At 41.9% G+C, this 14,111-nt stretch overlaps 1 protein-coding gene across 1 annotated transcript in view; it reads left to right on the forward strand.

Moving 5' to 3' along the window:
• The first annotated feature begins 960 nt into the window (after positions 1-960).
• LOC145395703 (ionotropic receptor 93a-like) overlaps positions 961-14,111 on the forward strand; it is a 97,989-nt gene continuing 84,838 nt past the window's right edge. The window contains exons 1-3 of the mRNA XM_080269244.1: positions 961-1,032; positions 10,787-10,903; positions 11,235-11,467. Of these exons, the coding sequence (XP_080125370.1) occupies positions 961-1,032; positions 10,787-10,903; positions 11,235-11,467 (422 nt within the window). The remainder of the gene's footprint in view (positions 1,033-10,786; positions 10,904-11,234; positions 11,468-14,111) is intronic.

The raw sequence follows: 14,111 nt of genomic DNA on the forward strand, positions 1-14,111 counted from the left end.
TTCTGATAATACTTTCTAGGCATGCTGTATATAATTTTGGTGAAATTGTATCTCCCTGATGCATGCCCTTCTCAATCTTAATTTTTTTGTGAGTCCTTATGTAATATAAGTGTAGCAATTCCCTCTTTATATATGTTTTCGAGCAGGATTACAATGTTCTCATTCACTCCTTGTTCTCGCAATGAATTTATAATTGCTATGTGCTCCGCTGAGTCGAAAGCCTTTTCGTAATCAACAAAACCTAAGCATAGTGGTTTATTATAATCTATAGTTTGCTCAGTTAGCTGGTTCATTGTATATAGATCATCAATGGTTCACCGTGGTCCTCTCGCTGCCTTTATTAACGTTTCCCAACACACGTACATACACCCCCCCCCTAACCCCTACACAGTTCAATCCCATCTCCTTGCACAAGGCTAGTGAGAACTATCGTGAGCTATCAACTGCGTTCCCCCTTGGACACGGGTTAAGTAGAAATTCGTCACCATCGGAAATAAGTGGGAGGTGTTCCTGTAGACTGTCTCGGGCGGTATGGTAGTGACGATAGTAGGCTAGATCCATAGGTAGGCTGTTCCGTTTGTTACTATCAAAGTACAGAGTGTTGCGTACTTAAGTGATAATTCCTCTGTTGCGCAGTTTTCTCTAGTTTACGGAGTGTGAGTGCCGGGGTCTGCGTTATTTTCATAACGCAGTGGAGGCCGATCATCTAAAACTACCTTGTTGTCTTTTTGTAATAGCCCCGGGCTGGCGCTACCGAAACAATATATATATATATATATATATATATATATATATATATATATATATATATATATATGGGCTGGCGTTACCGAAACAATATATATATATATATATATATATATATAAGAAGAGAGGACAACTGCAGTAGGCCGGTTGGCCCATGTTAGGCAGCTCCTAGAAAATTGAATGAACTACTAGAGTGAGATAAGGATAGGAAAGATGAAAGCTCTCCCCCGTCCTCCAAACCCTCCAGATAAAGCCGGCGGGAAAAAGTCAGAAGAACACCACGCAGTATAGAAAAACTGGCGTGGGGATTTTATAGGAGTGTCAAACGAGAAAGAGAGACTATCATAGTGTAACCTGAAAAGGAAAAAGAATGAATTAGTGTTGGTTGTTAGAATGTATTTTTCTGTTTAAACTCATCCCTTATTTGTCATATGTTTATCTAGCCTATGCTTGAAACTCTCAATGGAAGAGGCAGCACCTACTCTACTAGGTAGCTTATTCCTTTCGTCTACAACTCTATCACTAAACCAATTTCTACTTCTTTCCTTACCAAAACGGAATTTTTATGGTTTGAAACCATTATTTCTAGTTCTCTCCTGGATGCTCACTTTAATTAAGTACCTTGCTAATATCTCCCTTATTTATTCCCTTCGTCCACTTAACCACCACAATTAAGTCCTCCTTACTCAACGCCTCTGTAGTGAGTGCAGACTTAGACTTTTTAGTCTGTCTTCATATGGCTGGTTCCGAACATCATGTATTATTTTTGTCATTCTTCTCTGTACATTTACTAACGAGTTAATATCCATTCTATAGCAAGGACACCAAAATTGTACGGCGTAGTCTAAATGTGGCCTTACTAGTGCTACATCAATTTACAATATTACTTTTGCTGAGCTATTGTGCACGCTTCTCGAAATAATTCCTAGGCCCCTATTTGCATTATTTCTCACATTAATACACTGTTGCCTTGGTTTGAGGTCTTTGCTAACCATATCTCGTAGATCTCTCTCGCATTCTGATTTACTAATTTCTTTGTTATCAAAGCAGTATTTAGTATCTCCAATGGTCTTACCTACGCTAAAAACTTAACCATTTTCAACATTAAATTCCATTTGCCAAGTTTTACATCACTTGGATAATATATTGAAGTTCTTTTGTAATTTATGGCAACCGTCAGTCAAGTTAATCACAGTGTGGAGTTAATGATATGCCATATTTTTGTATCGTCGGCAAATATGCTGATACTACTAGTGATTCCTTAGTCCAGATCATTTACAATTGCATAATAAATAATAAGGGACCGAATACTGAACTCTGTTGTACACCACTAGTACTAATCCCCAGTCTGACTTAGTTCCACTTATTAGTACTTATTAGTAGAAGAGAGAAAAAGTGAGCAGATGGAGAGAACACTTTGAGAAATTGTTGAACATAGAGGATGGAAGTAATGCGAGTATAAGTGGCTGGAGAATGGCTGGGAGAAGGAGGGAGGTGAGAAGACAGGAAGAAATCAGTAGGATAGAAGTTGTGGAAGCAATGAAGAAAGCTAAATTGGGGAAAGCCCCAGGAATTGATGGAGTGTGTGGTGAAATGTTGAAGCATGGGGGAGAGATAGTAGTAGAATGGATGTGGAAAATGTGCAGATTGGCCTGGGAGGAAGGTAGAGTCCCGGAGGATTGGAAGTCAGGTATAATTATTCCCTTGTACAAAGGAAAAGAGGAAAAAGAAGTGTTTGGTAATCATAGGGGCATTTGTCTTCTTAATATAACAGGAAAAGTGTATGGTAGGATACTTATTGATATAGAGAAAGAACAGAGGAATTAGTTGGAGAAGAACAGGGAGGTTTTAGAAAGGGAAGAGGTTGTGTAGATCAGATTTTCATTCTTAGATCTTTAGTGGAAAAGTTTCTAGAGAAGGGAAAGAAGTTGTATGCAGCTTTCATGGATTTGGAGAAATCATATGACAGGGTGGATAGACAAGGATTGTGGAAAGTATTAAGAATATATGGAGTAGATGGGAAGTTGTTGAATGCTGTGAAGAGTATGTATGATGGTGCTAAGGCTGCAGTGCGTGTAGATGAACTAAGTGAATTTTTCTCTTTGAAGGTTGGGTTGAAACAGGGATGTGTCATGTCTCCATGGTTGTTCAATCTGTATATGGATGGGGTAATAAAAGAGGTACAAGGAAGGGTAGTAGATGTTGGAGTGGCCCTGGTGAGAGAGGATAGTGTTTGGAAACTCCCTGTATTATTATTTGCAGATGATACTGTGTTGTTGAGTGAAGACGAAGGGGAGCTGCAAGACTTGGTGGACGAGTTTGGGAGAGTCTGTAAAAAACGGAATCTTAAGGTGAATGTAGGGAAGAGTAAATTGATGGTCTTTGAGAGAGGTGAAGTCAGTGAATGTAGAGTGAGGTTGGATGGTGAGGAATTGGAAAATGTGAGGACGTTTAAGTACTTGGGTAGTGTGATGAGTATGGATGGAGGTTTGGAGGGTGAAGTGCTCGAAAGGGTACAGCAGGGAAGAAAGGTTGGTGGTTCCTTGAAAGCAGTGATAAGAAAAATGGAAGTGAGAATGAAAGTGAAAAAGTTACTACATGACAGTATTGTGATACCAACTATAATGTATGAATGTGAAGCCTGGACGTTGTTGGAAGGACACAAGTCAAGAGTGAGAGCAGTGGAAATGAGTTATTTAAGAGGAGCCTGTGGAGTCACATGGAGAGACAGGCTGACGAATGAGGATATAAAGGAGCGTTGTGATGTGGATGTGGATGTGATAGGAAGCGTTTGGAGGAATACACTGAGGTGGTTTGGCTATGTGGAGAGGATGGAGGGTGAAAGACTGACAAAGAGAGTGTATGTGAGTGAGGTGGAGGGGGGAAGAGGGAGGGGGAGGTCGAAGATGAGATGGATGGATGGGGTAGAGAGAGATATGAGAGAGGGGGGTGTGAGTTGGGAGCGGGGCAGTGAAATGGAGGGGGACAGGGCGACGTGGAGGCGATTTGTTTGTGGCCACCCCGAACGGGATTGAGGCGTCTGGTAATATATATATATATATATATATATATATATATAGATAGATAGATAGATAGATAGATAGATAGATATATCCCGCAAAGGGTGGCCACAGACAAAACGCCTCTAAGTCGCTCTGTTACCCACCATTTGACTACCCTCCCTCCAACTCACTCCCCCCTCCCTCATATACCTCTCAACTCCATCCCTCCACCTTATCCTAGATCTACCCCTCCCTTTCCCTTCCTCCACCTCACCTACATACACCCTCTTAGTCAGTCGTTCATTCTCCATTCTCTCCACATGCCCAAACCACCTCAGTGTATTTCTCCTAATCTTCTCAACCACATCCACATCCACCGCACAACGTTCCTTCACTTCTTCATTCGTCAACCTGTCCCTCCATGTCACTCCACATACTCCTCTCAAGTAACTCATTTCCACTGCTCTTACTCTTGACTTGTTCCCCTCTTGCAAGGTCCATGCCTCGCTTCCATCCGTCAGGGTAGGGATCACAATACTATCATGCAGTGACTTTTTATCTTCCATACTCACCTCCCTATTTCTCATCACTGCTTTCAGTGAACCAACAACCTTCCTTCCCTGGTGTACCCTTTCACGCACTTCATCCCCCCAAAGTTCCATCCTTACTCATCACACTACCCAAATACTTGAATGCACTCACATTCTCCATATCCTCACCATCCAACCTCACTGTACATTCTGTGACTTCATTCCTCTCAAACACCATAACTTTACTTTTGTTTACATTAACTTTCAGCTTCCTCCTCCTACTCACTGTCCCAAATTCATTCACCAAACCTTGCAACTCCCATTCATCTTCTCTCAACAATACTGTATCATCAGCAAACAGTAACACCGGAATCTTCCAAATCTCACCCTCATTCATTAGAGCCATCCCCACATCCACTGCCCTCCCTTGCACCTCCTTTACAACCCCATTCATGTATATATTTAACAGCCATGGAGACATCACACAACCTTGTTTCAGTCCTACACTGAGATCAAAGAACTCACTCAGCTCACCATCCACTCGCACCGTAGCCCTAACTCCTTCGTACATACTTTTCACAGCACTCAACAATTTCCCCTCCACTCCATATATTCTTAATACCTTCCACATACCTTGCCTATATATTCTGTCATAAGCTTTCTCCAAGTCCATGAAGGCAGCATACACTTTCCTTCCCTTCTCTAGATACTTCTTCACTAAACATCTTAGAACAAATATCTGATCTACACACACTTTTCCCTTCCTAAATCCCCTTTGTCCTTCTCCAACTAGCTCCTCTGTCATATGCCTAACCCTATCAATGAGTATTCTACCATATATTTTACCAGTCACACTAAGAAGGCAAATACCTCTATGGTTACCACATATTTGTCTCTCCCCTTTTCCTTTGTATAAAGGAACAATCATACCTGATTTCCAGTCCTCTGGAACCCTTCCCTCTTCCCGGGCCAATCTACACAACTTCCATATCCACTCCACAACAATCTCACCCCCATACCTCAGCATTTCACCACACACTCCGTCAAGTCCTGGGGCCTTTCCCAACTTGATCTTCTTCATTGCTTCCATTACTTCCGTCCTACTGATCTCTTCCTCCATCCTCTCATCTCTTCTTCTCCCAGCCATTCCCAGCCACTTATACTCGCACTGGTCTCACTCTCTACATTCAACATATCCTCAAAGTGCTCCATCCATCTCCTCAATTTCTCTCTCTTCTCCACCAACAATCTATTATTCCTATCTTTCACTTCCCTACTATTTCCCCTTTCACACTGCCTTACTTTCTTTACGTCCTTCCAAAACAATTTCTTACTCTCCCTCCATTTTTTCACTCAGATTCCTCCCAAACTCTTCATCCACTTTCTTCTTACTCTCCTTCACCAGTCTCTTCACCTCCCTTCTCCTGCTCACATATACCTCTCTCTTCTCTCTCTCATCTTCTTCTCTACCTCTACTCGCTAACCATTCACTATATGCCTTCTTCTTTTGTTCCACAGCTCGTTTCACTTCATCATTCCACCATTTGACATTTTCAATCCTAGGCATCATAATCATGTCGTGTTTGTATTTTTATCATAGACATGGTGTTTACTTTGGTTTTTATTATATTTTCCCTAAGTTTCAAAATGACAAATGAGTTGTCGAAACGTCACCGATTTATAAAGTTGTTCCTGGTCATGTAGGTGTTTACCTATCTGTCTATCTGTCTATCTACCTACCTATCTATTTATCTATATGTATATAAATATCTGTCTGTCTATATATGTATGTATGCACTGTATCTACAGTATCTATCTTTCTCTCTCTCTCTCTCTCTCTACATATATATATATATATATATATATATATATATATATATATATAATGGAGAGATAGATAGATAGATAGATAGATAGATAGAGAGAGAGAGAGAGAGAGAGTCATTATTTCATTACAGATTCTAGAGATCGTCTGTGGGAATCGGTACAGATGGTTGGATCAGTGTTGGAAACTTGGCTGCAAGGCAGTTGTTTTTCAATGCTGCTCACGGACTACCTAGTAGCAAATAGCACCATAATAAAGGTAATACGAAAGAATAAGTTCAAGGATGTTAAATTAGGCTCAAGTAATGGATGAGATCCATACTTTGATATCTTATTTAATTACCAATCCGATGGTCTCACAGCTAGAACTGAGTTTTTATTTTACACTGAAAGTTTCATTTACTACTCAGTAATACGTAGATTTTTTTTTCTTTTGTCAAAGACATTACTGTACTGTAATAAATACCTTGATAATTAGGAAGGAGGTAAAGAGAGACAAAGTGATAAAGAATAAAGTAGGGGAGTGGAAGATTAAATGACTGATTGCTAGTGGTGAAGGGAGAAAAAGTGAACAGATTGAGAGAACACTTTAAGGAATTGTTAAACAGAGGGAATGAAACTGATGTGAGTGTAAGTGGCTGGGGAGTAGTTGGGACGAGGAGGGAGGTAAGGGACGAAGTGATCAGTAGGTTGGAAGTGGTGGAAGCAATGAAGAAAGTCAAAATGGGGAAACCCCAGGAACTGATGAAGTGTGTGGTGAAATGCTGAAGCATGGGGGAGAGATATTAGTGAAGTGGATATGGAAGATGTGCAGATTGGCTTGGTAGGAAGGCAGAGTCCCAGAGGATTGGAAGTCAGGAATATTTTTTCCCCTGCATGAAGGAAAATGGGAAAAAGAAGTGTGTGGTAATCATAGTGGGATTTTTCTTCTAAGTGTAGCAGGAAAATTATATATATATTTTTTTAAATAAAACAGATGGAGGAAAAACAATTAAGTAAAAACAAATTAGTCCATTAACCAGATTACTCGTGTCCTCCATTCATAAAATATCTGTAACATTTGAACACGAACTGCTGTTGGTTGAAGTTTGGAGGGAAACAACTCTGGGGAAGAGAGTTCCAGAGAGATGGATTTCGGAGAATTAAAGAATTCTGAAAAGCAGAAGTTCTGCAATATGGCTGAGTGACGTTCCAGTCATGAGCGCTGCCAGATGCCCGTGCAGCACAAGGGATGGCATGGAGAGGTGGCACAAGGGACGCAACTTCGTCTGAGCATTTGCCACAAAAACACCTGTAAACTATTGCAAGGGAGGCAACACTCTTTCCATAATGGCAGGGTCATTAACATTTCCAGCTGCTCTTTTGTGAATTTTGTCTACCTCTCCACATCCACTCCACAAGGGTGAGCAATATTCAAGCTAAGAGCGCACATGACTCTTATAAATTATAGCTAACTGCTTATCAGTGAAGAAGTTACAGACTGTACAATAATCCACGTTTCTTTGAGGTGGTTTTGGCAAGTGATCTGACAAGAGAGGTCCAGCTGAGGGCACTGTTAAGCGAGACACCAAGAACTTCAATACTTTTGGAGATGGGAATATTAGTATCATTGAAGGTCATATACGAATCTTTCAATATCTGTCTATTAGAAAATTGTATATATTTACCTTTACTAGCATTGAATGAGACAAGGTTGTTTTGTCTGCATTCACTGATCGTAATAAGTCTTGATTTATGGAGACGGCTGTACTGAGTTGAGAATTAGAGATAGTAGACTTTGTAAATGGGTGTCTGAGTGCGAATGAAGCATGAAGTGTTGAGTCCTATGCGTATGAATGAATGGGATTGCTGGTAACGGACAAGAGATCGTTAATATGAACCAGGAACAGGATTGGCGTCATAACTGATCCCTGTGGCACGCCGGCATTAATTGAGTGGAAGTTGGAATATACATCATCTACTGTTACGCTTATTTTTTTGTCGCTGAGATATGAGGAAAGCAGAGGAACAAAAGATCTTAGTCCATAGCAATGGAGTTTGGACAACAGGGAACGGTGCCATACTCTGTCGAAAGTTTTAGAAATACCAAGGGCTACTGCATAAGTTTCTCCATGTAGGTCGATTGACTGATGAATGGTATGAGTCAGCAGATTGAGTACGTCAATGGTGGATCTTTCGTGGCGAAAACCATATTGTCTATCACTAATTAAGTTGTTGGATTCAAGATGTTTAACTATTTGCTTATTAATTAAAATTTAAAATACTTTACTAAGAGAAGATGTGACAGCTATTGGTCTGTAATGAGAGGGGTCAGAGGAACTTTCTTTCTTTGGAATTGGATGGATGTTGGCTTTTTTCCATGAATTAGGGAATGAAGTACGTATGCTTAGTGTGAATAATTTAGCTAGAACAGAGGCAAGTTCTGGGGAACACTTTTTCAAAACAATTGGCGGAATTCCATCTGGGCCTGAAGCTTTGTTGGTAGGTAAATTGCCTAGAATGGATTTTACGTATCTTGTCTGTATTTTAAGTGGGGCAATTTCGGGAGAGTCAAGTTCTAGTACTGGGACATTCTGGCTGGTATCGTCTATGGTAGAGTTTCTGGTAAACGTACTGGCAAACATAGCTGCTTTTCCACGCAGTGTTAAGAATGTTAATCCCGCTTGATGTCAGTCGTAGGTGAATTCAAAGTCTCGGAGCAGTTTTCTAATAATATATTAAGCACCGTCTTATATCTCCACACAACAGCCGTATGTACACCAGCCTTATCCGTCCCCAGACCGTTGCTAACTGCTTGACTCTTACCGGCTAGGGCGGTGGTGCGGCCTCAAACCCATGGTTCAGCAAATTTGAATCAGGCTAGACATTAGTAAGTGATCAATAGTGCCCTACTTGGATCACACTTAGAATACTTACATGCTGTACCTACATACTACATATTATTACAAATGGTTACAAACATCGGGTCATTTATAATGTTACCTTCTGAAGATTTTAGTGGAGGAATGGATGATGTCTTGTTAACGTTATTATTGAAAGAATCTAGCATTGACTAGAATATTCTATTGTCATTAGGGTTGGCAAGGTTTACCACAGCCTTTGCATAGTTTCTAGAAATTTTAAACAGAGAGAGTAATTCAGATGTTTTTGATTTTAAGTAAGAGTTACATGCTAATGACTCTTGGGCTGTTGCTCCGGCACAACCGCTATCAAACCATTTTGGAGAGTTCGATATTTAAGTGAGCTGTTGACTTGGTATGAACAAATCCACACCAGCTAGTATTCAGTCGCAAATGTGGTGGGATTCTCATTGACAGAGTTAGGGAAATAACAGTGGAATGAGTTAGAGAAGAAAGGGAGGTTTTAGGAAGAGATGAGGTTGTGTAAATCAGACATTCGTCCTAAGATCTTCAGTAGAAAAGTTTCTCAAAAGGGAAAGAAGTTGTATATGACCTCCATCGATCTGGAGAAAGCATACGGCTGAGTGGATGGACTAGGAATGTGGAAAATATTAAGAATACATGGAGTACTGTAAGTGAGAAGCTGTTGAATGCCGTGAAGAGTATGTATGAGGGCGCTAAGGCTGCAGTACGTGTGAATGGTGAACTGAGTATATTTTTCTGTTTGAATGTTGGATTGAAACAAAGACTTATCATTTATCAATGGTAGTTCAATCTGTATATGGATGGAGTTATAAAAGAGATACAAAGTTTGGCGGTGGATGTTAGACAGGTCCTAATGAGAGAAGTCAGCATTTGGAAACTTCCTGTTCTATTGTCTGGAGATAATACTGTATTGTTAAATGCCGACGAAGGGGAATTACAAAGCTTGGTGACTGAGTTTGGGAGAATGTGTAAGAAACGGAATCTAAAGGTGAATGCAGGGAAGAGTAAAGCTGTGGTCTTAGACAGAAAAGAAGTCACTGAATGCACAGTGATGCTGGATGATGAGGAAATGGAAAATGTGAGTTTATTTAAGTACTTGGGTAGTGCGATGAGTAAGGATGGAAATTTGGAGGATGAAGCCCAAGAAAAAGTACAACAGAGAATGAATGTCCCTGATTCTTAGAAAGCAATGATATGGAATAGGGAAGTGAACATGGAGATAAAAAAGCCTCTGCATGATAGGATTGTTATACCAACATTAACACATGGAAGTGAAGCTTGAACATTGTTGGAAGGGCACAGGTCAAGAGTGAGAGCAGCAGAAATGAGTTATTTGAGAGGAGCATGTGGCGTTACATGGAATGACAGACTGACAAATAAGGAAGTGAAGGAGCGTTGTGGTATGGATGTAGATGGGATAAAAAGCGTTAGGAGAAATACACTGGGGTGGTTTGGCCACGTGGAGAAGATAGGGAACGAGAGAATCACAAAGAGAGTGTATGTGAGTGAGGTGGACAGGGGGAAGAGGAAAGGGTAGACCAAGCATGAGATGGAGGGATGGAGTGAAGAGGGATATGAGAGAGGAGGTTAGAGCTGGGGGAAGTCAGCAAAAAGTTCGGGAACAGAGCAACGTGGAACCGATTAGTTTGTTGCCTTCCCTTGCGGGATTCAGACGGCTGGCTATAGACAAAAAGATAATTAAGAAAATATTTTAAAGTAATAATACACTTTCCTAGCTGGCATCGTAACCCTATGAAAACTAATTTACTATGAATAATTATATACTGCTTTTTATTAGAGTATTGGTGATGTTGGAGCAGCACAGGGTGTGGGTGTGTTCGAGGCGGGTGTGGACGGCCAGGACGCTAACGTGACACAGGCACAGCTCTCCCCGGTGGTCAGCCAGGCTCGTCGGGTAGGTCACTCTTACATTCATTTGCTCAGGTGGGTAGGTCATTCTAACACTTCCGCTGTGGTGGGTAGGTCACTTTCACATAACTCTTGAGGCAGTCAGGTATTCTCTCATTACTACTGAGGTGGGTTTGCCACTCTCACATTACTGCTTAGGAGTGGTAATGCGTATAGGTCACTTTCACATTAGTGTAGAGGCAGGTAGGTCACTCTCAGTACACTGCTGAGGTGGGTATGTTATTCTCACATTACCGCTGAGGTGGGTTGGTCAATCTCACATTACCGCTCAGGCGGGTAGTTCACACAGCTAACCTGTACCATGGTGGCGTCAGCAGCTGCGGCAGGTGTCGTGGTGCGTGATGGTGGTGGTGGTGAGTGACGACCCAGCCTTCCTCACTGCCTTCGCCGATTGGTCCCTCAATGGCCGCCTCCTGGTGTGGTCGACGAGGCTCCTGGTGATCACTCGCCTGCCCAGGGAGGACCTCAGGGCTCTACTTGTTTCCCACTGGACATTTTCCATGATGAACACCTTGGTTGTAAATGATGAAACCTCAGCATCTGACAAACGGTATGTTATTCAGCAATGAAGAATGTACAGTCTCCAGCAAAAATAGAGCTACCGGCTCAACGACCAGGTTGGTATATGTGGCACTGCCGCACCCCCAGTTTCAACCCCTCCCCCTCCGGGGCTGTTCGGCCAGACTGCTTAGGGAACAACTACTACTACCCCTCTCCTCCCCCCTCCTTCGTTCCCATTCATTCGTCTACCCTCCCTCCCCACATTCAACAGCAAGAGAGTAAGGTCTACTTGCACTGTCTCAGCCACCCTTCCATCATCCACCTGTCTTGGGAAATAATGGTATTGTTGTTATAACGAATAAAAATACATCACACAGTGTTTTACTCCACAGTATAGTTATTTATACACCACGATCTGAACTCAGGGTGATATAAAATAATAATGTATTTGTGTGATAGTGAGGTTTGTAATCATACTATTTATCATTTTGACGGTTGTATCCGGTCAGTGTGTAACATTAAACAGTCGGAAGCTATAAGTAGATACTTGTAGTGGTCGGTGGAGTGTGTGGTGGAGGTGGGGTAGCTGGCCGTCACACGTTGTGGTGGTGGGGGCATTAGGAAAGAGAGATGGGCCTGGGGGTGACGACTCTGCCTGGGATGGATAGTGTATGTGTGTGTGTGTGTGTGTGTGTGTGTGTGTGTGTGTGTGTGTGTGTGTGTGTGTGTGTGTGTTTTCTCCACCAATGCTCATAAACACGTCTTTATCACCATGAAGTGTGCATTACAATACTGTCCACTGCGCCATATAATTATGATATTTATAGTTTTAACGATATGGCAAATAAGCATTTAATGATCAGTACACAGTAAGACCTTATTTTCTATATGTTATTCAGTCAGACATGCAGTGCAATAGCAGATTATAATACATTAGTTTGAACGTAGCCTTTAACTCTGCAGTGTAAGTCATGCTAAAACACCAGATATCTAATAAAACATTCACTGTTATCACTATACCAAATGTTATTGTAGGACTACTGGAACAGGGTGATAACAAAGGTGGTGGGTGATCCTACTCGGTGTTGCCATAGTTACCTTATCACTCGCCAAGTTACCCACATCATTCCATTATCATATAAATCCATTGTCTGAATCATTGTTTCATATCGGTTTAAAATGTGTTCTTAAATATACCAGTAGTCACTCAGTCTTCCTTATCAAATATTTGTGTAACCAAAACTTATTGTCCATTTGAACATCCATCCCACTCTGAGCCAATTGACGTTTCGGCTGACTATAGTTAATGGGAAAAACCATGGCCACACAGAGATAGAGGAAAGTAGTAACAGACATGGGACACAAGTTGAAGAGCAAATAATAGATCGCTAAGTCTATAACGTTGCTATAAGTAACATTGACCATTGTGAACTGTAACTCGTCAAACCTTTGTTGAAAACGTTCTCATTCAAAACCAATAAACTGAATTGTCTGTTGTATGGCACGGTAATGTTGATTAGAGTAACCTGGAATTGAGACAAGAATGTTTGGTTACTATGTGGATCATCCATTCGGCCAATTTAGTTATTGGTTACCCTTTTTTCGAAATACGTCGTGTTATAATCGTGTGAATCGCAAATTACACCCTACTGCAGTTATAATTATGTAAGGTAAGGTTATATTCCTGATATTGTTATCAGGTGGTGGTGGGTCCCTCGCTAGAGTGAGTGGCGGTCAGTGGCTGAGGCAAGGGGTGGAGGGGGTTGGTTGTATGCAGCGCCGGATTACCCATGCTGTGGCTTGGTAGGCAATGCAGACTGTTGGTCTGCATCATATAGATCTCTTTTTTCCGTTGTTTCCAGTGAAATTTTGGCATGACATATAATGGCCTTTATGATGATCTGATGGGTGATGACACTTATTTGGACGCCCAAAGCATATATTTATTCTGCTCTGGAAGTCTGGATGGCCTGTGACAGGCCGTGGCCTGGTAGGCAGTTGCCCATTTTGCCTATACCTGGTAATCCAGTTTTGGTTGTATGGTGTGCACGGGGTCAGCACACCACACGGCTCACTCTACTGTTGGCTGTCCTCTGTATGAAATTGACCTTGATACTTATAATACTGTCAGCAGCGGTGAATGGCATCTAACTATTGACTGACCTTTGGTAATACCAGCAACCACGTCATGGCCTCGGCTTGACCAGCTTAGGCAGTTTAATCACCAGACATGCTGTCATCCAGTCCCTGTTTCCCAACTTTATCCGATAACATGTATTAACCCACCGCGTCCCATCGATGTATGAGTACGTTGCAACATTTTGCATTTGCCAGTCCCGTCGACGTACCGGTGCGTCGCGCAATTGCTAGGTGCATAATTTCCACAATTTTCAAATTTTGCGCTTGATTTTCGGTACGTAGGGTCGCTCGACCTTCCCCTACCTGCCACCAGGTGGAGACACTCGGCGACCCCGCGTGACCCGCACTCACCCGCGGCTCGGTCACTCACCTGTTAGCAATGGTCCTGCTCAGACATGGCGAAGAGAGGTCTCTCACAGGACGAAATTCAAGCCGCCCTGGACGCCTTTACAGGCGACAGTGATTCCCCACTGAACGACGAGGTTGTAGACAAAGATTGTGTGCAGCCAGAGAAGGAGGAAACCACAGGCAATGATGAGGAAGGCCCGTCCCCC

The sequence above is a fragment of the Coenobita brevimanus genome, chromosome 33 (genome assembly GCF_032717465.1).
Source record: "Coenobita brevimanus isolate Jiangsu-jjx chromosome 33, ASM3271746v2, whole genome shotgun sequence".
Taxonomy (NCBI): Eukaryota; Metazoa; Arthropoda; class Malacostraca; order Decapoda; family Coenobitidae; genus Coenobita; species Coenobita brevimanus.